Genomic DNA, 25,171 nt, shown 5'->3' with positions numbered 1-25,171 from the left:
AAAGTGACACTGGAGGGAGAGAAGGGAGTTTCCCTGTGGCCACGCTGGTGTAAGCAAAGGCTGATGGCGATTCCGCGCATCTAGGGCCGATCCTGGGCCTGCGCCCCCTCAGATTCCCGGTCGAGCCGCAGCCAGCGAAGCAGAGCGTGGTCGGAATTGAGGCAGCGACAGTGTGAGGCTGCGCCAGGGAAAGCTCCGTGAGGGGCCAGTGTTGGGCCCTGCCCTGACCTGCTCCCCACTGTGCCCACTCCACCCCGGAGCAAGTTAGTTGCGGGATAAAGGAAGACGCGCAGACTTCGCGAAGTGGAATCGGGGTTATTCGTATTCATGGAAAAAAAATCATTGGTTAGCCGGGGTCTGCCCTATTTAGCATGAGTCTAGGAGGCGGCGGAAAGAAAGGACGCTCTTCGGTCAAAAGGAGGTGTTTTGGGCCATGGGAGGGACTCTCGAGGTCTTTGCTTGGATAAGCTCGGAGATACAGATATCCTTCTCTTCCCCACAGGTGCCTTAGTCTCCGGGCTTATTTTTGGCAGTGCAGCGGTACTGGGGAAGAAGGCAGAGCCGCGCGTTGAGAAGGTTAGGGTAGGAGAGGTGCTGAAGCCTGGGCGGCAGGGCGCTGCAAAGGCCCAGGCGAGGTGGAGACGAGAGCTTGCTGGTGCGCGCGAGAAGCACCCCTGCAGGCAGAGGTTGAAGCGCCGTTCCAGTTGGTCCCAGAGTGAAGCGGGAGTCTTTGCCCGCCCCAGCCACTTCGAGCTCCGCTCCAGTTCAGCTCCCAGACTCGCCACCTGCTGCGCGGTTCTTGGGGAGGGGGTTCCTTGTCCAGAACGGGGAGGGGGGTTTCCTCGAGAACTGCAGGCCCGGTTGCCCCGGGACTCTCAGAGCCGGAGGCCAGGGAGCTGCCAGCCACGTGCGCCTGTGGCCTGCTGAGAGGTTGAAAAGCTGCCGAGGGACGAAGACCCAGGGGCTGTGGAAGATTCACCCAACTCTTCCTTTTACTCAGGTCTGGGGACCTAAAGAGGGGATGGGGATCGTCATGATAATAACTACCGCAATCTTCAGTGCTGGCACTGAGCTGAAAAAACATTCAAAGCTTTCAAAGCACTTTGATGTGCTCCATCTTACTTGAATCTCACAAAAACATTGTGAAGATTGATCTCCATTTCTAAATGGTGTTGAGACTGGGAAAGATGTACAACATTCTACACTTGGTGTTTCTTAAACTTACCAACAACTATGAAATAATGGCGAGTCAGAGAAAGAAGCTGGGTGACAGGGAAACCCACCCCGCCTTTGCAATCAGACCCCATTCCGGACGCAGGCCCGGCCAGGTCGCGCCTGCAGACAAGGTCTGTATTCAGCGTTGCCAGTTCTCCTCTGTGGTTCGCTTAAGCCCGGCGTCGCCTCCCCTCCTTGCTTAGCCACCACAGTAATCAATGCTCAGTTAGTCCGGTCCTGAGAGCGCCCCCCAGAGAAGCCCCTGGGAAGGAAAGGCAAGGAGCGGGGCTTCGCGCTGGTCTTTCGCAACACAAACGGCGAGCGCGTCTCCCTGCGCAAACGTAGAGTGGCCTCCCCAGCACTGCCGTGGGGACCGCACAAAAACGCGGGCGCAGGTGGGAGGGCGGAGGGTGCCCTGAGCTTTCTTTCGCCTGGTAAAGAAGGTAGGCTGTGAGAAAAGCCAATGTTAGTATAGACGTTGGCTTTGTATTGAGGGAGTAAGAGCACTCTTCAAGGACAGGGCTGAAATCTTTAAAAACAAATAGAACTTTCTCTACTATAATTGCTATTAATAATTTTAAAAAGGGAGCCTGGATGAATTAAGTAGCTCAAAACTGCCTGTTCATCATCATCAGGAGCTCCCTCTCTACAAGGAGGGAAAAGAAAATGTGAAAACAAAAACTAAATTCGAGAAGCTCCTTGACCAGCGCGGTTGTCTTGCAGGTACCCGCCGGGCCCGGCCGAGGAGCGCTCTGCCCTCCCAGCCCCCGGCGCGCAGAGGAGGCTAAAACAACCAAAAAGAAAGCAAAACAAAAACAACAATAAAAACGTTTAAAATCCACGGACAAAAACCGGAGTCGGTCTCAAAATCCGCGCCGTTCAGGGCTCCACTCGGTAGTCGACTCGGCTGCAGGCCCCGGCCTGGTCCGAACAACGCGGGGGACACCCCCGACTCCGCTGGGGATCGCAGCCCACAGCTCCCCCTCGCCAGGCGCCCAAGGACCCTCAAGGCGCGGGGCCCACACTTGAAGCCTGGGAACGCGCAGACAGGAAACCCACTTCCTCCTAAGCAGTTTCTTGCTCGTCGGATGAGAGGCGCCCAATTGAAGCAGAATGATCCTCATCTACTAATATCCAGCGTGGCCACAAAGCGACTGGCCATTTACGCCACCACTTTAAACAAAGATATTTGGTTATTCCCGGGAAGCAAGTGCACTTTTGCATGGCTGAGCTGCGGGCGGAGGCGAGCCTCAGCCCAGCCTCCCGCCCGCTGAGCTTCCCGCACCTCGGCATTCGCCCCCTCCTGGCCAGCGCTCCCGCCGCCGGGGTTCAGGCTCAGTTCCGCCCGGCAACAGACTGGCGGGCACTCACTCCGCTCCCTGCCCGCGCCCTCCCTGAAGCATCGGAGGGGAAAACAGCGTGGCTCTGGGCTCGGGTGCTGGGGCTGTGATGTCCTCGGAAAGTCAGCTTCAGCCCCAGAACCCCGCGTGTCTGGGAGATGGGCGAGGGTCAGGGACACCAGGTTTGTTCGAGGTGGGGCAACTTCAGTGACGGACCCTCCCGTGAGACCCCTTCCCATCATCCCAGCTCGGGGGCCAGTGCTGTGTTTGCTCGGCCGGGGGTGGGGGTGGGGAAAGACCTGGGGGGAGGCGTGTTGGTGGGGGTGGCCCACTGAAAAACCACTGAGCTGCGGGGGCGGGTGGTGGCTCGGGGATCCGGGACAGCCTCCGGGAGGCAGTCGATCCCCTACTCAGCGCCCCCTCCGCCCGCTCGGATTCTCTCGGGTAGGGGGAAAGGGGGCGGGGAGCAGAGGTGTCCCTCTGACGGCGGCAGAAGAGAGGCAGACAGACTGACAGACACGTAGACCAACAGTGCGGCCCCAGGGTTCGTCCCCAGACTCGCTCGCTCATTTGTTGGCGACTGGGGCTCAGCGCAGCGAAGCCCGATGTGGTCCGGAGGCTGTGGGAAGGCGCGGGGCTGGGAGGCCGCGGCGGGAGGGAGGAGCAGCCCCGGCAGGCTCAGGTGAAACCCCCACCCCGTCCCTCGGCCCTCTTCTCCTAAAGACCTGTTCATGTCCGGGGAACCCCGACCGAATTGGAAAGTGGTTCCACTTTGTAACTCCGCAAGTTGGTTGCAAAGCAGCATTCACCTTCCTTCCTCCCAACCATCTCTCCTCCTCGGTTACTCCCCCACCCCACCTCCTGCCCTCCCCGCTCTCGGTTCCCTCCTCCTTCCCCACCCCTCCACCTCCTCCCCGCGCTCCGCTGGTACCCCACAAAAAATGGGGGTGGGGGTGTCCAAGGGAGGGGGGAATGCTTTGGGTCTCGTCTCTGCCTCTCTCTCTCTCTTTGAGACCTAAAAATCCTGACAAGTGAAACTTAAAGGTGTTTACCTTGTCATCAGCATGTAAGCTAATTATCTCGGGCAAGATGTAGGCTTCTATTGTCTTGTTGCTTTAGCGCTTACGCCCCGCCTCTGGTGGCTGCCTAAAACCTGGCGCCGGGCTAAAACAAACGCGAGGCAGCCCCCGAGCCTCCACTCAAGCCAATTAAGGAGGACTCGGTCCACTCCGTTACGTGTACATCCAACAAGATCGGCGTTAAGGTAACACCAGAATATTTGGCAAAGGGAGAAAAAAAAAGCAGCGAGGCTTCGCCTTCCCCCTCTCCCTTTTTTTTCCTCCTCTTCCTTCCTCCTCCAGCCGCCGCCGAATCATGTCGATGAGTCCAAAGCACACGACTCCGTTCTCAGTGTCTGACATCTTGAGTCCCCTGGAGGAAAGCTACAAGAAAGTGGGCATGGAGGGCGGCGGCCTGGGGGCTCCGCTGGCGGCGTACAGGCAGGGCCAGGCGGCACCGCCGGCCGCGGCCATGCAGCAGCACGCCGTGGGGCACCACGGCGCCGTCACCGCCGCCTACCACATGACGGCGGCGGGGGTGCCCCAGCTCTCGCACTCCGCCGTGGGGGGCTACTGCAACGGCAACCTGGGCAACATGAGCGAGCTGCCGCCGTACCAGGACACCATGAGGAACAGCGCCTCTGGCCCCGGATGGTACGGCGCCAACCCAGACCCGCGCTTCCCCGCCAGTAAGTGAGGCCGCCCCACTGTGGGGCCGCGGGCTGAGCTCAGGAGATGAGGCGAGAGCCGTCCAGAAGGCGCGGCGCCGGCAGGCTGCGCGCTGGGCATCAGGGAGGGCGGCCCGGCAGCGGCGCCAGGGACTTGGGTGCGGGAGCTGGGGATGCTTCCCGCTGCTCGGCTGGGGATCCAAGAACAGGCACTTGGTAGCGCTGGGGTCCTGCGGTCAGATGCGGGTACTCGGCGTTTCCTAGGCGCGGTGGACTGGCAGTTCTGTTCCGCGCAGAAGACCTCGGGGAGCCGAGGGAAGCGACCCCAAGCTCAAGGAGCAGGGGCGAGCAGAGCGCGGAGAGGCTAGGCCCGGCCAGGAGGGAGGCTGCCCTGTTGGGAGGCACTCGAGCGCCCGTCCCGGCCCTCTCTCCAGCGGAGTCTGGGCAGGTGGGAGGACTCGCAGTTCCAGAGGGGACTCTAAGGGGCCGAGCAGATGCCCTCACTGAGGCCGACAGGAGAGAAGCCAAGAGGCAAAGCGTCTGGGGGCTCCAGCTTTTGGAAGTCAACACCCCCTTTCCTAACCTCTCCAAATTGGGGTCTACCGTCGGACCCCAGCTCCCTGCCTGAGCCCAGTTCGCCGCCTGTGGCCAGCTAATCCCATTGCTCTGACCTGGGCTGGGCACGAAAGGAGCAGAAGCGGCCTTTCCCCCAATGCGTCTTTCGGTTCGAAAGAGGGAACTGAGACTGAGGGAGGGCAACCAGGGTTGAGGCTGTGAGCGCTCTAGTGCAGCCCTCGACGGCACGGCCTGGGGCAGGCGCTGGCAGTTCCCCGCGGATGGGCCTCTTGGGGCCCAGCGCTAGGCTGCCTGGGTCAGGAGGGCGCCGTCGGGTTGGGGCGGGCCGGGCGGGCCAATGGCGCGGAAAACAGGGGTGGCCTGGCTCGGCCTGGCCCCGGCCGACGCTGTGCGTTTGTCGCTTACAGTCTCCCGCTTCATGGGCCCGGCGAGCGGCATGAACATGAGCGGCATGGGCGGCCTGGGCTCGCTGGGGGACGTGAGCAAGAACATGGCCCCGCTGCCAAGCGCGCCGCGCAGGAAGCGCCGAGTGCTCTTCTCGCAGGCGCAGGTGTACGAGCTGGAGCGACGCTTCAAGCAACAGAAGTACCTGTCGGCGCCGGAGCGCGAGCACCTGGCCAGCATGATCCACCTGACCCCCACGCAGGTCAAGATCTGGTTCCAGAACCACCGCTACAAAATGAAGCGCCAGGCTAAGGACAAGGCGGCGCAGCAGCAATTGCAGCAGGACAGCGGCGGCGGCGGGGGCGGCGGGGGCGCCGGGTGCCCGCAGCAGCAACAGGCTCAGCAGCAGTCGCCGCGACGTGTGGCGGTGCCGGTCCTGGTGAAAGACGGCAAACCGTGCCAGGCGGGTGCCCCCGCGCCGGGCGCCGCCAGCCTACAAGGCCACGCGCAGCAGCAGGCGCAGCAGCAGGCGCAGGCCGCGCAGGCGGCGGCAGCGGCCATCTCCGTGGGCAGCGGTGGCGCTGGCCTTGGCGCACACCCGGGCCACCAGCCAGGCAGCGCAGGCCAGTCTCCGGACCTGGCGCACCACGCCGCCAGCCCCGCGGCGCTGCAGGGCCAGGTATCCAGCCTGTCCCACCTGAACTCCTCGGGCTCGGACTACGGCACCATGTCCTGCTCCACCTTGCTATATGGTCGGACCTGGTGAGAGGACGCCGGGCCCGCCCTAGCCCAGCGCTCTGCCTCACCACTTCCCTCCTGCCCGCCACACAGACCACCATCCACCGCTGCTCCACGCGCTTCGACTTTTCTTAAGAACCTGGCCGCGTTTAGACCAAGGAACAAAAAACCACAAAGGCCAAACTGCTGGACGTCTTTCCTCCTTTTTTTTCCCCCCTAAAATTTGTGGGTTTTTTTTTTTAAAGAAAATAAAAACAACCAAGCGCACCCAATCTCTTAAGGAATCTTTAAGCAAAGAAGGGCATAAAACAGCTTTGGGGTTGTCTTTTTTGGTGATTCAAATGGGTTTCCCACGCTAGGGCGGGGCACAGATTGGAGAGGGCTCTGTGACATGGCTCTGGACTCTGAAGACCAAACTTCACTCTGGGCACACTCTGCCAGCAAAGTGGACTCACTTGTAAATACCAGGATTTTTTTTTTTTTTTTTTTTTTTTGAAGGGAGGACGGGAGCTGGGGAGAGGAAAGAGTCTTCGACATGACCCACTTGTCACTGACACAAAGGAAGTGCCCCCTCCCCGGCACCCTCTGGCCGCCTAGGCTCAGCGGCGACCGCCCTCCGCAAAAATTGTTTATGTTTGATGTGAACTTGTAGCTGTAAAACGCTGTCAAAAGTTGGACTAAATGCCTAGTTTTTAGTAATCTGTACATTTTGCTGTAAAAAGAAAAACCACTCCCAGTCTCCAGCCCTTCACTTTTTTTTATGGGCATTGACAAATCTGTGTATATTATTTGGCAGTTTGGTATTTGCGGCGTCAGTCTTTTTCTGTTGTAACTTATGTAGATATTTGGCTTAAAAATAGTTCCTAAGAAGCTTCTAATAAATTATACAAATTAAAAAGATTCTTTTTCTGATTAAAACCCTCCTTTTTGTTTGGTTTTGATTTGGCTTTAAATGGCTTTGAGGGCGGGGGCTTGGGAGGATCTTGTCTCTGGTCTGATAAGATTCAAATTGTTTGGGTTTGAGCTCAAAGGATTCTGAACCGGGTAAGGAGGTAAGGAGGCCAGGCCGAGAGTCCTTGCCCCACAGGAAGAGGGAGTTTTGTTCTTCTTTAGAAATTGTGTGGAACCAAACCTGGAGCAGTCCTGAGACTGCAGTGGAGGACCGAAATACCAAACTACTTCCACCAAAAGGGAGAGGGAGAGAGAAAGAGAAAGAAACCAAAGAATTCATTTTCTGAGTCAGGCTTCTGTTGATAGGAGTTTCAGAAGTATCTACTGTGGTCTCACAAACCTGAGCCAAAGTTTTAAAACAGTGAGAGAGGACACCCATTTTAAATAACTCTGAGTGAGTTATGGTTTTTAGCGAATGGATCGCCTCTGTAGATTTGAACATCAAATCTTTATTTCTAATCCGTGGCTGAGCTCCTTCACAGAATTCGGTTGGAGGCTGTTTTCAAAAGTGAGGAAGTCATTCTGGGGTTTTATTTCTGCCCTAAAACAGGGATCCCTCTCGGGGACCAGCAGCAGACACCCACAGCCCCTGCTGCTTTTGGCTCCTTTGGCCTCCAGTGGAGTAACACTGGGTGACAGGCCTGAGGACGTCCCAGGAAGGACTTTGTGAGCTGAGATTCCACTCTTTGTTGTACCGGTTTTTCTCTCTGGGATCCTAAATTTTTGTAGTAATGAATCTTTCTCCTGTTTGCAGTTCTTCACCTCCCAGCCACTACCTCCCATGCCAAGCAAAAAAAAAAAAAAAAAAAAATCCTTTTTGATTCCTTCTTCCAACCTCTAATTTCCTGGTTTCCTCAGTGCTTAGGGTTTGTGTTGGGAGACCCATCAGGGATGAGAGGGAGGGGAGAAGGAATGGTTTTGAACATAGAAAAACTGTAGTCCCTGGAGGGGCTGTAGCCCCTTCCGGGTCACCCTTGCCAAATCTAGGGACGAAAGGCAGCTGAGCGAGCTGAGCGAGCTGCGGGCAGATGCCCCTCCCAGCACTTTCCTCTAGGCCTGGAAGTATTGGATTATGGGCACTTGATTCTTATTTGGCATGTACTCACTTCTCGCCTAGATTTTCAACTTTCTTTTTCTTCCTCTCTTTCCCTCTTTCATTTCATTATGTCTGCATCTCTTCCCAATCCCTCCCTCCCGCTCCCCCACCAACAGCTTGTGAGGAAAGCAGACTGGCCGGAGTCCTCGCTCCGGTCCCAGTAGTCCTCTTTGTTGACTTCCTGGAGGCTCCTCTGGGGTGGTGCCTTAGGACTGGGGGCTAGGCCGGGCTTTCTCCCTCAGAAACCTGGCCTCACTGCTGAGATACAGTTTCCAATATCCAGAGGGACTCGAAGATACCCAAGAGGATGGTTGGGTCTAGTGAGTGTGCTGGTTGAAAGGCGGGGAAGGGAGATTTTAGCAGGTCTCACATTTTAGAAAACAAACACAAACCCGTAAAGTTTGACCACTTGCGTTGGAATGGTCAGCTGTGGTTCCGGGACCGGGAGTGTAGGTGGCTAAGGCACCCAGCTCAGGCCGGCCGGGAAGGGGATGTGGATACTGCAGCTGCTGTTTGGCTCTAGGTCCGGATCCCACGGAATTGGAGCTTCGCTAAACCTGCCCCAGCTTAGCCCAAGCCCGGGCGGGGACCTGGCTGGCAGTGCCCGGCTGTGGTCCAGGCGGCTGCCCCGCACCCCATTCTAACCGGGAGCAAGCCTTTGGGAGTCACAATTTTAGTAGGCTGTGGTACCTTCGGTCTTATCATCTTTGCACTGGATGGAGTTTCCAACAAGTACATTCTTCTCCTCGACGTCTAGAGTCGGCATAGTTTGAAGTCTGTTTACTTGTCCCAGGGAAAGGTGAACTCAGTTGGGTTTGGGGACCGAGACAAACAGGACCTCAGTCTCTTTCTCCCCATCAATCACGATAGCTCCATCCGCTCCCGCTCCCGGCTGGGGGACTTGTAGCAGCTGCAGGAAGAGACCTAGAACGCATTCTGAAGCTTTTCATTAGGGAAATAGGTGGCGCTGGGAGCAGTGCAAGAGGGTTCCGCAACCTGGGGACACCCTCCGCCCCTACAGCACCGTCGGCTTCTGGAAAGCCGACCGTCCTCCTTTCCGGGAATCTCCTGCATCAACTCGTGCCCAATTTCTGGCCTCCCCTCTCGGAGAAATCGGCCTTCTGAGGATGCCCCTGGCGCTGAGGTGCTTGGAAGCTTCTGAGGTTTGGGAGCAAGTACAGTTCACCCCGAGATCACTGCGAAGCTTTGCCTCCGCCAAAGTACCCTACCAATCCCTAGGCCCCAACGGCTGCGAGGAGTGGGGGAGATTTTGCACACTGCACCCCCCCTTCCTCCTCTCCCCACCCCCACTTCGCCATGTAAACACGAGGACTTTCTCGAGAGCCTTGGAGAGCCGCTCTAGTGGCTTCGGGCCCTGAAACCCCAGACTGGGCTTGTTTGATGTTTAGCATCCCAAAGCGGCTCCCCACCCTGGCCCCAGCCTGGGAACTGGGAGCTGTGGGCAGGAGAGGAAGGAAAGCAGCTCTCTCAGCTAGCAAGGGGGTCAGGGACTGGGCCAAGCTCAGAAGAGGGGAGAAGAGCGAGACAGATACGCTCTGAGTAGGAGAGACAGGGATCCCGGGCTGTTGCGACTACCAACAAGGGCACACACTGCGGTCCTCAAGGCCAGGAGGCGGATGGGGGCAGGGAATGCCTCAGCCAACAGGGCAGCGGCTCGGCCCTGCTGCTGGCCCGGTGGGAAGTAGCCTGGGGCCCAGCGAATGAAATCCGAGTCTGGCCCCGGCAGTCTCCGCTAGAAACGCTCTGGGCGCGCACTCCTGGAGACACGGATGCCCCGGGCGCTCCAGACCAGTGTCCTTGTAGGAGGCTTCTTCCCGAAGCTTAGAGTTTGGCCTTTCATAGGGAAAGACTTGCTCGTGAGCCTTCTAAGGAATTTTAAATCTTCCTGGGCCAGGGCTGGGAGCGAGCTCTAGTGACAGTGTCTTGGTCTGGCATCCAACTCTCCAATTTTGAGGCCGCAGGGAGGAATTCTCAGACTTTAGAGGCCGCACAGCCTTCAGCGCGCTCACCGCGTCCAGGCGTCAGTGAGGGGCTATCTCGAGGCGCGAGTGCACAAAAGGTAGCGCGAATCTCTTCTCAGGCGATCCAGATAAGAGGAAATGAGAGCGGGGTTTTCTGACTTCCAGCTCATTAGGGACCAGGTAAGGTCAATGCTTTCTCTATTATGTCTTTATCTTAAAAGCGGGTCAATTTAAGATAAGGGAAAAAAAATCCAGGATCTGTGTGAACCGTGCTGATAAAGACTGACCCCTTTTCTGAACTAAAAGCAAGCCAGGCAGACATTCATTTTCTATAAACAAGAGAGTTGTTAGAAGCTGCCTTGAATTCTGATCGTATGTCTCCAGACATCGCTCTCCCTTCCCTGCTCCCCACCCCCCAATTATTAGCGCGAGGAAGCGGAGTAGACGATTTTATTTGTGGAGAACTAGGAAGCCCATTGGGAGATGAGAATCTGAGATGATATGGTTCTTAGGCATGGGCTACTGGCTTGTTTAGTTCAACTAGGACTTTCTTTTCGAATGGAAGGAAAGTGACAGACACGGGTATTGGGAGGGAGGAGGCTGAATGTTTTCTCTGCTGTTAGATTCTGGTTAGGAGACGCTGGACACCATGTTCCTCTGGCTCTCCCTGCCTTCCTGGCTGGCGCGTTCCTCCTCGTGCAGTTGTGTTTCTGAGACTTCAGGCCACCCTCTGTGGGGCCCAGTTTAGTAGCTTACCTCAACTTGGAGCACAGGAAAGTTTTCTGGTGCCCCTTCGGCCAGTTGCTCCTAGAAGGAGTCTTATTTTCAGTCACCCTCTCTGGAAAGTTTGTCCACCCAAGCTGAGGGAATTGGATATGGATGGGAGTAGATGAAAGTAAGTTTTACTGAAGGGGGTCTGCATGTGCCCTTATCCTCACCTCATGTAGCTGTGTTTCTGAACTTTCTTTAATGAATCTCAAAGGAATGGAGAAAGAGCAGACTCAGCAACTTGGCAGCACAGCTCTTGCCTCAGCTGAAGCCATAGCTGAAGTGGCTGGCTGTATTTCTCTCTGATAGTGACCTAATGCCCAACTTGGTGGGTATCGAGGCATGATCCTGGGCTCCTGTGCCTCTCCTCGTTTGATAATGTTTCCCGTTTGACGTCTGCTACCTAAGCATTTATTACCCTTGTTATGAGTTGTAGCCAAGTTTTGGAAAGGGTTAGATTTAAATCCATTTTGCTGTTTTATCTATTTTTGTTATTTGTAGGACACTTCAACATAAATTGATCACTGTTAGTGTTCTGCCTGAAATATAAATAAAACATAACATAAATGTGGCAGGCAAAAGCACTTGTTAAAGAAAACTCTTGCCTCCCACATAAAATCCACATCTGATTCTGCTTACTCTGTAAGTGATTGCACACAGATTTCTATGTATTTATATATATGTGTGTATAGAGGTATATGTACATATGTATCTATCTTATACACACGTATATATAAATATCGATCTATCTTACACACATATATTTATTTTATAAGACATTCAAAACAAAAAATTGTAGTATAGAATTCTCAGAGATTTTACAGAACCCGTTAGATGCAAGAACATTGAATAAATTCACTACCTCAATTAAGGTGTCTCATTAGTTTCCCTGAAAAATTCAAATAGACCAAAACCCTTTAGTTTTACCCACTTTAAGTTAGAATATTTATTTATTGCCATGTGAAACTCTGGATAACTAATTATGTTTTAGGAAATATTAAAATTTTTTCCTAAAGAATTTGAACTTGGTGTCTGAGACACAGCTGTGGATAAGACTTCTTGAGGCATTCTATAACAAAAAAAATATTGTCCCTTGCTGAACTTATCCACCTATAAAAATCATTGGTATAAATACTACTGCCCTGGGGCAACAACAGCAATAAACAAATGAAAACTGTTTCTGCTCTGCATTGGTTGCAAACATCTTCTTGATTTCAGCCTTTAAGCCTTCACATAGTAGTGGAAATAAGAATGCAGGTCTGAGTGTTGTCTGACAGCAAGGAAAAAGGCAAACTTTTTTTCCTCTCCCTTTTCCCCTCTATTTCACACATTTCCAGAGAATCCGGTCTTTGATTGTTAGACCTTGCTGTTAGTAACAGCAGGCTGTTGGTGGAGTGTTAAACATTCTATTTCTAGAGTATTGGTGATTGCTGATCATTCATTTCTATAAAATCAGAGATATCAGGCCATGAAGTATCTTTGGATATCCTTCCCCTGTCCCTGTGCTCTGGATCCAGTCTATGGTAAAGGACCCACAACAGGTTGGCCTCTACCTTGCCTGTATTCTCCCTCCTAATACTACTGCTCTAAAGGTCCAAAGCTCTAGGAAAACAAGACTTTATTTGGCTCGCGTGCTACTGATTTACCTGATCTTTCCAGCACACACGGGTACCGAGTGCGCGCGCGCAGAAGTAAACCTGGGAATTACCGTAATGACACGAAGAGGACCGAGAGCTAGTTCCTTTGAGCTGACTGCACGCTCTGCCATAAACCTGGAGACTCCAGTGTCTAAGGAACTGGATATACCTATGTGTAAAACGAACCTCGCAAAGTTATGGTCCCAACAGAGGCTTCCAGAGCATTAGGTCTCTGAAGAGACTTGCAGCGACAGACTTTTCTAGAGGAGACTCAAGCCGCAGAGGATTAAATCTCTCTCTCTGCCTGGCCACTTGATGGTGCCTCAAGGTCTGCAAGACCTGGGTTGCGACTAAGGGCCTGGGGGGCTGTGCAGTGACAGCTTCTTCCTTCCCTTCTGATTCTACTTCAGAAAGAATTGCAACTCTCAAACCACCGTGGTGCACACAGCACACATTCCTACCGCAAGCCACAGCAAACAGAAGTTGTAGCTAGTTCATTACTACCCACTGACCCGGCAGTATTAACTGAAATGTTGATTACTGCTCCCTGGCAGTACTGTTCCCTGGCAGGACTCCTGAGCCTGGGCCTGGGTGCAGTAAACTTTGGAAGTGCTGCGTTGTATCATACCTACAACTCACACAATAGAAAAAGCTCAGACATCTCTCTACACATCTACATAGTCCATTTACTTCATACTGAAATCAAACAGAAAAACTTTTTAGAAGTATTTAACAAAAAGCCAACCGACTTATGGCCATTATTTAGCACTGGGTGGGGGTAAAGAGAAAGAGAAACCCTTTGAGATATATGGTAGCATGCAAACATGTTCACATTAACCTTCCTGTATTAACCATTTTCTATCAATTACAATGCCACATCAACACAATTAGTTGTTGAAAATTCTCAACATGGCTAAATACTTAGATTGCATTGGTGGTGCGCCTGTGAAAGCTAGTTGGGGGTTGTGTATGTGGTTCTGCTCATTGGAAAGACAGAAGAGAGAAAGGGGGCTGGAAAGGGGACTGGGAGAAAAGAGAAACAACTGTTCCTGGTGAAAGTGTGTGGGCTTCTGACGGAGGCTGGGGCAGCTGAGAAGTGCTGGTTATATATAGCTAGGTCAAAGTGATGGGGAGGTGGGGGTGATGGTGGATGACTGTGTATATACTGTGCCTGTGGTGTTTAGGGGGTGATCCTAGAGGGAAGGGCCTGGGAGACGGCTGGGAGGTGGTGTGTGTACCATGTCTGAGCTTTGGGCCGGTAACACAATGGCAATGTAATTATCTGGCTGAAACACGCTCAAATGGCAAAAAGTTGCAAAATAGATCGACCTCCCAGAGAAGAGACAGAGCTGGTTACAGAGGTCTGCAGCCATCATCCTTTTTTCAATACATTTTAAACAAGAGGATCTAGCTAGTGATTCTGATTCAATACACATAATCAGTTTGCAAGTCTTATTTCCATTTGAAAACAGGGCCATTTGCAATCATAAGAGCCGGACACGCTGAAAGATACCGAGCGCATTCCGAGCAGATGATGGGTGACAGAATCTGTAGGCAAGCACTAAATATTTTCTTCCAGCTTCAGACCTTGGGCATCAGTCTTCGGTCCCGAAGTATTTTAAACGGAATATTCCTGTTGAATATATAATTGCTTAGAAAATGGAGACTCCATGGTTGGGAGGAAAAAACCGGCAAGAAAGGTGACAGAGGAACCTTGTTGATTGTGCTTCTCTTCGGTACTGGTTAACAGTCATTTAATGAAGAGTCTACCCATTGGGTAGAAAACTTGATGGAAAAATTGAATTGGTTTTTAAGGGAATGGCTGCCAGAAGGGGTTGCCGGGGTTAACATTCTCAGGCTGGAGCTGCGAATCCCTGGCTGGGTGTGGCCGGGACTGGCAGGGAGTCTTCGGGGCCTTCAGGGAAGCCCAGGGACAACTCTGCGACCTCCCAACGACGCCGCCAAAGACCTGGGGGCCCCTCGCGGCCCGGCTGTTCCAAATGGGTTGCCAAGTGTCTAAACTAGAAGTGTGGGCACTTGAAATCGCGAGCTGTCTTAGGGTCTCTCGCTGCGAAAGTTTGATTTCCAGGACCAAGAGAAGCAGCTGTCCCAGGCGCTTAGTTTCCTGCCCCGCAGCCTCATCCTCCCCCGACCCCCCACCTCTCAGTCTCCCCAGTCCCAGTCCTTACCCCGCCCACCCGCGGCCTCTCTCCAGACACCCAGCCGGCAGCCTGGCTCTCGGCCCCCGCCCGCCCCGCGTCCCCGCGTCCCCGCGTCCCCGCGTCCCCACGTCCCCGCGCCCCGCCCCGCCCCGCCCCTGCCCAGGTTCTTCCTCCAGTTCCCGCGCTGGGAACAGCCTCGGCCGCGCGCCCCCTGCGGACGCGGCCCCCAACCCCTCCTGGAGATCACACCGGCAAGTCTGGTGTGCGGAAGAGTAGAAACTTCCCGGGAATTTAGATCCCAGAATATACAAATATTAGTTCACTAGGTAACGACGATGATGCAAACTCCAACTTGTAGGGCTTTAAAAAAAAGCTCTTAACGCACAATCTTTCTTTGTACAAATAAACGAAACCAAACAAAGCCAGCGAGGTACTGCTGTTTCCCTGGTAAATTTTCTTAAGGAAAAGAGAGATTCCGTCTCTGCCCAGATATCAACATCTAACGAATTTTCTAGGAGACTGAAACTCAAGCTAATAATAGTATGTGCTTAATGCTAATTCCATTTTTATTTCAAAGGGGGGTAATTTATCAGCCTCTTCAAAGTGATGCCTCGTAGGCAGGTGCTGTGTTTTTGGATATCCTTGTAAAGCATTTTTGCTTCTGGGAAGATCTCAGAGGAACCAATAGATAAGATGTGTGTATGTCGTGGGATGGAGGTGGGATTCTTTACAGCTCATGGCCCTGCTTGTTCAATTTCCTGCAAAACTCATTCTAAAAGCCCCAGGGTTCTCTTTAATAGGGGCCAAATGGCAAGAACCCCAAAGAGTTAAATATTTCATTCTTCCTCCCTATACCTCCTTCATTGCGCCTTCCACCCCCAGCTATAAATTCTAGATTTTTTCTTTCGTCTCTGGAACCCATCCTGTGGATAATTGAGAGTGACCCAGAGGCACTAATCTGCCCTGGGGTGAGGTGGGGGTGGCAGTGGAGGTAAGGCCTCCCACAAGCTCCCTGGTTCTGCAAACTGGGAGGACAGAACTCCTATAACTGGCAGGAGGTGAGGGGGATGCTGGGACCCACAGGACCTAGTCTGCTAGGGGAAAGGGAAACAGGCTCCCATGACTGAGGACACAGCCTCAGACCAGACGTGGCTGGGTGGACAGGAATGTGGTGCCCAAAAGCAGCAGAGATCCAGGACAGGAAGTTGCAGTCATCTGACAGCCCCATAGAGATACATTGCCCACATGACTATTTCTAGAAGTGGTTGTGATTTGTGTAGATCCCTTCACACCCTCCCGGGCCCAGGATGCACAGGCGCTCACTAACCCAAATCTTCAGGTGCAATCCTGGTCAGAGAGAAGAAACTTCAGCCTGCCCTTCTCAGGGAGACCCCTTCTGCCTCCCCAGTGTAGGTGTGTGAGACCCTCATTATTACCCCAAGATCATGTGCAGAAGCATCAAGCATCTTATTCTTGTATTTACAGCCTGGTGCGACTTTATTATCTACTTTTCATCTGTTTCTTCATCCTTCCCTATTTTCCATTTCTTTATTGCAATGCCTATGTTTTCTTTGCTTTCTTGTCCAATTTCAGTCATGGCTGCAGTCCTACTTTATAGGTAATTCGGCAATGTTTATCCTAATGTCAGTACTAAAAGGAAAAGTAGAGAAAGTGGATGGGCTAAGTAATAAAGAATGAAAGCCAGTAAGGTCCATATGGGAGACCAGTTGGGGAGTAAGAAGACCAGAGAACAGCCAAGGTCAGCCTATCAGAGGACTAGGGAGAAAAATGATGGAAGCAAAGAGAAGCCGCAGCCTGGAGAAATTCAATTAATGTCAGTAGATGGGGAAGAATGAGTACAGCCGGGACCCAAGGCATATGCCTCCCCTGGAGGGGCATAGAGAGGGATAAGGAGGAAGCAGATGTGTGTATGGCAGTCTGTCTCTGAGCTGAGGGGCAAAACCTAGAAAAGCTGGCCTTCCCTTCTTCCAGGCTTTAAGAAGGGGAACTGTCCTGCCAGAGCAAATTAAAAGGCTGGGGAGTCCAGGGGTCAGGACCGGGAGTTCGCCTGCCGAACCCCAGCCTGCTCCTCCGCCCTGGACAGCTCCGGGTTCTGTACCCTGTGGAGGAACAGATTCAAGGGAACCTGGGGGCAGAGGGCAAGGCCAAGGGGAGAGGAAATAGCTTCTAGAAACTTCTGTGGAGACAGGCAAAACTCTTTTTCTGCACACGTGTCCCATTCCTCCTCCCTGTAGTTTGGAGAGGGCATTTTAGAAAAAGAGCCCCTTGGTTTTCCCCGACCCTGCGGTTGGACAGCGCCCCCTTTATTCTCCGCGAGCACGGCCTGGACAAAGGCGTCACTTGGAGGGAGCCTCAGTTGCCTGGGAACTCCGAGCGGAACCCACCCCGCTTCCCTAACCCGAGTCGTTTCCCAGGATGGAAGGCCGATCCTGGCTCCCCGTCATCAGGCTAGGCCGCAGGTTCTGGCTGGGCTGCACCCCCCAGGTCCCCGCCCCCAGCCCCCATCCCCTGCCCCGCTGGCCGGGCTCCGCAGGGCTCTCGCAGTTTCAGAGCCCGGGGACCCCGGCGCAGGAGGAGGCCTGGGCTTGCCCGGTGGCTCAGCGTGGAGAGAAGGAGAGGGGAGTCCCCCGCCCCCCACCCTCCAGGCTGCTTGGGGACTTCGAGGGGCTTGGAACCCGGGTACTCCTTTTTATGAAGTTCAACACACTGTGAGATATTTTAGCTGCAACACAACCCTTTTAATACCCAGTATGACACCGACTGTGTGAACGAGGCCCTTATTTGCTTGGTGAACGCCGGGGTGCACATCAAGACGCTTCCCTGCCTGGGAGGCACAGAACCCTCTCCATGGGCCCCGAGGCGGGCAACCGAGGTAGCTGAGAGGGACCGCGGCCCAGCACCGGCTAGTCTGGGTGGGAAGGCGGCCGCCCAGACTTCATGCGGTCGACACCCTCTGCTCGGCCCCAGCCTAGAGGCCGCCAGCATTTGAGTCCCCTCCCAGCCGCGGCTCCGCCGTCGGGGCTTTCCCCGGAAAGGCCCAGGCGCCACCTCGCGAAGTCAGCTTGGCCAGCTCCTGAGCCCAGATCTGTCACCCCAAAGCAAGGGGCGGCACCCGCGTCCTTCCTCGGCGACCTGCGCGCTCCCGTCCCTCCCGGTTAATATTCTCCGATAATTTCCGAGGCAAAGATTTCCATCTTTTGGGCGAATTTGTTTCATCTCTCTTGAATTCAGAAACAGAGCCTTCAAAAGTCTTAATGTGTGTTTATTTTTTCTAGCATTCAAATGAATGCGAAGCCACGGATCGAATCCCGTCACTCTTTGGGGGTTAGCTTCTCCCGATATTTCACACGGAAAACAAAACTGGGTCCCTCTTATTTGTACTTGTCCTTAACCTTTGCAGCAACTGCTGTAGATGCGGCTCTGTCCATTCTCTAATAGATTTTACTAGGGGCTGGTGACAGAGAACTGATTTCTTTTCTATTAGGGTTTAGCACATCTTTGTTGAAGGCCTGTAGAATGACCAGGGATTAGATTTGCATCTCTTAGACGCCCTGTGTGGTCTTTGTGCGAAGCTTGTAACTGTTAAAAATGACTTGTTAGGAAGCGTGTGGGCTCTCATCGCTCTCCTTTTGACAGAATGATTGTGAAATTCAGATTGGCCCTGTAGGATTTAGCCCGCAGATTCCACCTGAACCCTAAGCAATTAGACCCTAATCTCACTGCAATCATATTTGAGTTAGGATTTGTTGCACTTTGTTTACTTCAATTAAAAGCAGTGGAATAATTTTTTTTCCAGCTTTTAAAGTGAAATCTCCAGGCATAAAACCTTAGGACTTCTTAGAAATGCTTTTGGTAGTGATGGGGATTTCTTTTCCGTGTGGTTTCCTCCAAGTCCTCATGACCACCCCCTTCCTTCTCCTATTTAAGTGACTCCTTTTTTCCCCCTGTTGCTCGCCAAAGCATCTTCACAGGGGGCTGAATTCGCGGAGCTTGGGAAGAACCGCGTGGAGATGACGTCCAACTGGAGGGGCGCCCAAGCTCCAGCCGTCGCCCAGGGCCCGGATGGCGATCCTATGTCCCGCTGCCGCGCGGAGCTTTCCCGCCCCGGCCCACTGGCTGACTGGCCCCCGCGTGGGTTTGGGCAGTGGGCGCCAGTCGGGCGTCTTTCTTCCTGCGGCAGAGCAGGCGCTTCTAAGGCGCTGGCCGCCAGCCCCCCGATACGGCGACTGAGGGGGCGGCGTGGTCAGCCTGACCTCAGCGTGTGTTCCGGTAGCCTCCCGCCCGCGCCCGCAGAGCTACCCGCGGGGACCGGCTGCGGCCCTACTGCGCAGGGTCGGCTCTAGGGGTGGGGGCGAGCGCTCTTTTTGGCAGGGTCTTCCCCTGAGCCAGCACTGGCCCGGCGGCCGTCGCACCTCCGGAGAGCTGGAGACTTGACTTCTTCATCTCCTCGCTGGGCCCCAGAGGCCCAAAGCCCAGGATTCTGGGCGCAGCCTCCTGCCGGGCTGCACAGGGCCTGTCGCCCAGGTCGTCAGGATCTCTGTCGTTTAACCCCGATGCAGTTCTCAGAAGCTGCCTGCAATTACTGTCAAGTCAGGTCACCTTAGTAGTATTTCTTGATCTGTGGCATCTATTTTCTACATTTGTTTAGGTGGTACGACTTTGTCACTTTTATTTACCCAGAACATCTCTTCATCTGGGAGACTTGACAATGACTTTGGGTTATCGTTTATTCCATTTTGATTCAGGACCACTTATTTGCTCGTAGTGAGTTTGATTCGATTCCCTAAATTACTGCTTCACCTTTCTCAGTTAATATTCATGAGCGAGCGAACTGCAGGATTTAACAAGAGAAACGGAGGACTTCAATGCCATTTATTGTTGAAGGGGGAAGAGGGAGACACCGCTTTTTAAACTACTCAATAAACTTTTAAATAACAGGTGCTCTCATGGTCATTTGACTCAAAGAAGATATTTTTTAAAAATTCTTTGTATTTAATTCCGTAAGAATAAAGTCAGCCTGCAAGCTATCTCTATCTGTATTCCTGACTAAAAAATTTTGAGGAGGAAATACTTTGCTGAGACTAAGTACTATGTAAATGCAGAACTACTGTAACTGATTTAAGCAGGGAGTCCTCTCTTCCAATACTTTCTGAGGTGCAGTCTGCTTAAAAACAGATCCACCTCTTTAGATCGTTCTTATAGCTAGTTACTCTTAACTTTATTAAGAATCTTTAAGAATTCAAGGGAATAAATGAGAGAGGTTCTGTCCTGAGATTGGATGGTGGGGAGGTGGGAAAGCGGTTTTAGAGAGGAAGGGGAGCAAGGCCATGGTGTAATAATCTCTTTGAGATCTACCAGGAGAAGTCTTGGTCTATTGATTGAGGATTCCTGCTACAAACCAATCCTGTGTGCAGTTTAGTGCAGTTTTTCATTCGTGAATAGGAACTGTATCAAAACCCTAGTGTGACCATGACAATTGGGTAATCACACACAAGGCATCTGTACTAATGGAGAGATTCTGTAAATATGTTTCTAGTGAATACACAGATAACAGTCACAGTGGAAGGGTCAGGTGCCACAAATCATAGATTACTCTGCCAAGGGTTGCCAGCCATCTGAGGAAGGACATTAACTGCCTTTGCATTCTCAGAATACTCTCCTCAGTTCGTGATTTCACTTACTTGACCCTACTTCTGTTATTAAAAAGCTGGCAGGCACAATTAAGGGCAAGCAGGTTGGCTACCTACCCTTCTGGCAGCTCTCCAATATTCCCATTTAGCTGCCAGGAGACATGGAGAGGAGTGAATCACTCATGAAATCCTGTGGGAGCATCTAAAAGGTATGAGGAAAACCAGTGGCAATGGGCAGGTCCACCAGTCGGCCCCATCTCTAAGTCTGCTATCTCATATAATAAATCACTGGGAGAATTCACTCTGGGAAGGGCAAGGAGGGGAATGATAAGAGGTAACTTAGGTATAGGAGCTCTCACTCAGTTTCCTTGGAAAGTAAGTTTAAGTGCATTACTTGATAGTTCCAGTTTTGAAAACTGTCACAAATAGAAGTAGGATTCTCATTACTAATAGGGAACAAAAATCAGGAAGAGTTTCCCTTATCAGACAGTAATAAGGGGAAAAAATCAAGAGCTTTCAATGAAATTTGGAGGACTATCATTTTTTTTCACAGAGCAAACTTCGGGCTTTTAACAATTATACTAATAGAGAAATTATTACTACATGGATAAGATTCAGGTACTCAACTTTCAGAATAATGTGAAATTGAAATTAGATAAACATAGTTCTTTTCTTCCTCAAATTAAAACAAGCAGGTATCTTGCATACAGGGGCATTGTAAAAGCAAAACACATCTCTCTCAAATATTAGCGTTGTGTTCTTGAGGATGTAAAATCTGGGAATGTAACATAAAAGAATCGTAAGGCTGAGACAAGACATCTTGGGTTCCCTTTGTTGGTAGATAGGCTCTTTTCTCATACTCTTACATTGGAAGTGGTTTGGGGATCTAAAATGAACTACCACCACTAAAGGCAAATCCGTAACACTTATTATTAGGTACCATGGAAAGTAGGCTGGTTTCATCAATGAAGGGGACTGGCTTGTATGAGAGGCCTTGTGGCACTTTTTGAACATAAAAGAAAGGCACAATTTATTGAAGTATGAGTGGCCAGGATGGCTAGCAAAATGTATTTTTAGAAGAATATTATATTTTCTAATATGCCAAGGGGTCTTTAGATGTGAGATATTAAAAAACTAATTTTTCCCCAAATTATGTTATCACATTATCATATTCTTTGAAGAATAAAGATAGACATTAGTCATCTACATTACCAAGGGAGAAAAATATTTTAAAATCAGATGACAGATTTGTGCCTTGTAATTTAAACAATACTGAATGATGAACAATCTTCCAAGTTCATTTAAGCAGGAATGAGAGGGAATGTCTATACAAGTGAATTTAAAAAGACCTTATTGTACAAATATGCCTAAACCCCCATTTTATTAGCTTATAATACAAATCATTACTTGCTCTTGCTACTAAAAATCATTTTAATGTAATGGATTCATTTCAGACCTATAAGAAAACCAAAGCCCATTTTTTTTACACCTTTACGAAGAACTTCAAATGGCCCCACCCAAGTTGGAGACACAGATATACTTTTTCTTATTAAGTTAGAAAGTTGAAACTTATCCTAATGAATAAGAATAAAGCTTTTTCTTTTATGAGAGTGGAGAGAAAGTAGACAGAAGGAAATTCCAAGACTATGTGATTTGATAGGTGGTCACATTTTACATTCTTAAATTTAGAGCTGTAAACAACCATATTCTTTCTCTCTTTATCTGCTGTAAATCTGCTGTTAGTACCTTCTTATAGAGCCTGGCACATAATATTTGCTCAGTAAATACTTTCTGAATCAAGGAAGTTGGAAAATATTTTTCAGTACTTCTCTTGTTGTAATCCTTTCTGATACACAAAATGTAAAGATAATGAAGTATTATTAGCATTTTTCTTCTTTTTATGTAAACAAACATTATTGAAAGTCTAGATCAGTTTGATTCAAAATGACAGAAAAGAGGGCCAATTCTTTGTTAGTTAGTAAGAGAGGAGTCTTTTATATTTCTCTGGCTACACAAATTAAAACTATGTGAGGTGATGCTGTGCTGTTTAGAACAAACAAAATCCCAGATACAACACAAAATAAATTCTAACAATAACTTGGAAAATCCTTAGAGTTCATCTCTTTCTACATTCCAGACTTAAGCTTTCCATAACACACCCACCATTCAAGACCTTTAAGATTCTAAAGGGTAACCGTCTTCTAAAATGATGAGGGGGTCACAAATCCTATCCTTCTGTAGGCAGTAAAGGTGGGAATTGACAATTTCTTTTCATCGACCAGAAAAGAATTTAAAAACTAGTGTTAATTGTTAATGATAATGCCACATAGGGCTGCTCTGTAGAAGGTGATCTGATGACCAAGGGGAACTCATCACACAAGAGCAATGTCTACTATTACTGTCCTCCTAATTGCTGTCCCTTGGTAAACATTCCTCACATGTCAGTTGGGGCTATTGCCTTGGGGCACAATGGAGCCAATGTCGTGGAGTTGGACAGGGGGGATCATAAGATTGGAAGTGGCTTCAGGATTGAGATGCCCTGTGCCTTATAGTAACCTAAACAACTGAAGCATTTCTTCATTAACTTGGGGGCCTGGTTTAAGATTATCTACATGTCAGAGGAAGAATATGCTGGCAAAATCTTTTTAATTTTAAATGCAAATTATTTTACCAGTAAATATGAGGGTATCATTGCAAGTGGAAAGCGTGTGTTTTTGTATCAAGGGCATCCCTGGCTTCAGCTGAGCAGGCTCCTTTAGAAGACATTTGCATCATTGGCAGTGTCTGTTCAGCAAAATGTGGAAGACTGGACAGAGTCAAACAGCAATTGAACCTCAAATAAGCTAAATCTGAAATCTAAGTTCCATTAGTTTAAACTAAAAATTCTCAGCCAGTCATGGTGGCACACCCCTGTAGTCCCAGCCACTTGGGAGGCTGAGGCGAGGCAGGAGGATTGCTTGAGCCTAGGAGTTAAAGTCTGAAGTGCACTGTGATCATACCTGTGAATAGCCAATGCATGGTAGCCTGGGACCCTGCCTCTAGTAAAAAAACAAAACAAAACAAAACAAAAATTCTCTTTTAAAGCACTCACTTGGCATAAAAATTCTGATGCCACTTCATGTTTATACCTAAATGTGCATTTACAGTCTTAATGGGTTGCAGGTTATCCTTTAACTTATGTTCCTAATAAGAAATGGAGCCGTAAAAGGCAATTCTCTTTTTTAACATCTGGAACAACAGTGGCCCACTGTTTACCTGAGAATTCTCCTCTTCGTTCACATGAAGATATCAATTCATATTTCACTACCAACTTGATGCCAAAGTCAAGTCAATTCACTATAAAGCAAGAGTGATTTAAAAAGTGTACTTGTAGGCAATGGTTAATATAACAGAAACCTTAAAAAGAGGTTGGTAAAAATATTCTTTTGTCATGTGCACCCACTTTAGACCCATAAAAAAGCGCTGGGGGATATCACCCCAAGGCTTACAGATTTTGTGACAAGAAAACAAAATTGGTGGTCTCTTTACACTGATCCATTTATTTAGTCAGTAAACATCCACTCAGTGTTTACACCAGGCAAAGTAGTAGGCATGGAGGGAAAGATATGTCTTTAACCTCAAAGATAATGTGTGTGGAGAAACAGGCATGTAAATAGACACTTACAGTTCAATGCAATGGGTGGACCAATGTGAGGTCTGTGCAAGATGCCGTGGAATTCCAGAAGTATTTATGTTTGGCAGGAGGAGAAAAGGTGGTGCTTGAGCTCACTCTTCAAGGAGGAGTAGGGTTTTATCAGACATTGCAGGTGGAGGGAACAGCATGCACAAAGGCCCAGGGGCAATGAGAAGGCATATCATGTTCAGGGAATCATACCTAGTTTGCATTGCCACAACATAAAATGTGAGGAGAGTGTTAGAAGTGAAACTGAAGGGGTGGTACAGGCTAAACATTTCAAAGAGCCCTGAATGCCAGCCTAAGAAGTGTAGATTTTATCTTATGTAGCAGATGGAAAGCCAATGAAAAAAACTCAAACATAATCAGATGTGCATTTTAGAAAGGCCAGCCAGTCAGCAGAGTGAAGAATGGAATGGAAATGGGGCAAACTAGTGACAGTGAGACTATCTGGTGATTGTTTTCACCTGCCTGCTTGGTGTAAGTGTGCTAAAGAGAACCACCTTCCATCAAATAAATATAAATCCTCAAAGCCTGGCAAGAATGAAGGCGTAAAGATATTCTCCAAAGAAACATCTTTTTAAAGAAAAAGACTTCACACTGGGTAAAGATGGCCAATTAATTTGGTAAGACCTGCACATGCCTTTTACATACATACTTGTTTTGCTGAATTATATGACTGACACCACCTGAGGACATTTTTGTTACTGTATTAAACAAAAGAAAGAGTTTGTAGTATTGTAGAAACAGTATTACCAGGACTCAAGAATTGCCTGTAGTTTAACTTTACACCTTCGTCTTTGTAAGACCTTGGGAAAGTCACTTTACCTCTTTTAGCCTCCATTTCCTCAGTTGTAAAATGAGGAGCACAATGTAAATTATTTCTAATGGCACTTTATTTATATTATTGTATATTGGCAGCTTTGTTTGCACTTATTAATCTCTCCTAATGTTTATTTCTTACTCCATCTTAATGATTGTTTTTTTTTTTTTCTTTTACCATTTTAAGAGGGACAGAAATATTTGGAAGATAACTTTTAGAGGTGTTATGTGGGGTAAAACTGTGTGTTGACTGTACTCCACTTTATACAGTTAGCCTTTCTCCTGGAAAGAGTAAGGGTGTTGGTAGCCATTTTGAAACACTGGACTGCTCACGAGTCACATTTTATCCTTACATGAACAAAAAGACGACTATTTAATCACTTTTAAGGTCTACTAGGCTAATGAATGATTTAGCTCTAATTTTTAGATTATAGATTTTCCTGTCCAAAA

The 25,171-nt window shown here is 50.0% G+C and overlaps 2 protein-coding genes and 1 long non-coding RNA gene across 5 annotated transcripts in view; 2 read left to right on the top strand and 1 right to left on the bottom strand.

Annotated features, from left to right (window-relative positions):
• Positions 1-307: 307 nt before the first annotated feature.
• LOC112628703 lies at positions 308-4,009 on the bottom strand. The gene is made up of 2 exons (XR_003120467.1): positions 3,608-4,009; positions 308-1,646 (listed from the first exon to the last, which is right to left on the bottom strand). It is a non-coding gene; the product is annotated as an uncharacterized LOC112628703 (long non-coding RNA).
• On the top strand, positions 1,637-6,897 carry NKX2-1 (NK2 homeobox 1). The gene is made up of 4 exons (XM_025391857.1): positions 1,637-2,737; positions 3,004-3,237; positions 3,917-4,302; positions 5,265-6,897. Exons 2-4 carry the CDS (start codon positions 3,161-3,163, stop codon positions 6,005-6,007), a joined length of 1,206 nt encoding a protein of 401 aa, XP_025247642.1. The 5' UTR covers positions 1,637-2,737; positions 3,004-3,160; the 3' UTR covers positions 6,008-6,897.
• SFTA3 (surfactant associated 3) overlaps positions 3,766-25,171 on the top strand; it is a 46,427-nt gene continuing 25,021 nt past the window's right edge. Inside the window, exon 1 of one of the 3 annotated variants that reach the window (XM_025391859.1) lies at positions 3,766-3,819. Coding sequence is in view for 2 of the 3 variants with exons in the window: in XM_025391858.1 (XP_025247643.1) it covers positions 10,147-10,188 (42 nt within the window). In the remaining variant the exon portion in view is untranslated. Of the gene's footprint in view, positions 3,820-9,426; positions 10,189-25,171 lie in introns of those variants that run through there. The other 2 variants (XM_025391858.1, XM_025391860.1) reach the window with 2 other exon arrangements.

Source organism: Theropithecus gelada, chromosome 7b, assembly GCF_003255815.1.
Source record: "Theropithecus gelada isolate Dixy chromosome 7b, Tgel_1.0, whole genome shotgun sequence".
NCBI lineage: Eukaryota > Metazoa > Chordata > Mammalia > Primates > Cercopithecidae > Theropithecus > Theropithecus gelada.
This window is presented reverse-complemented; position numbering and strand designations above follow the sequence as displayed.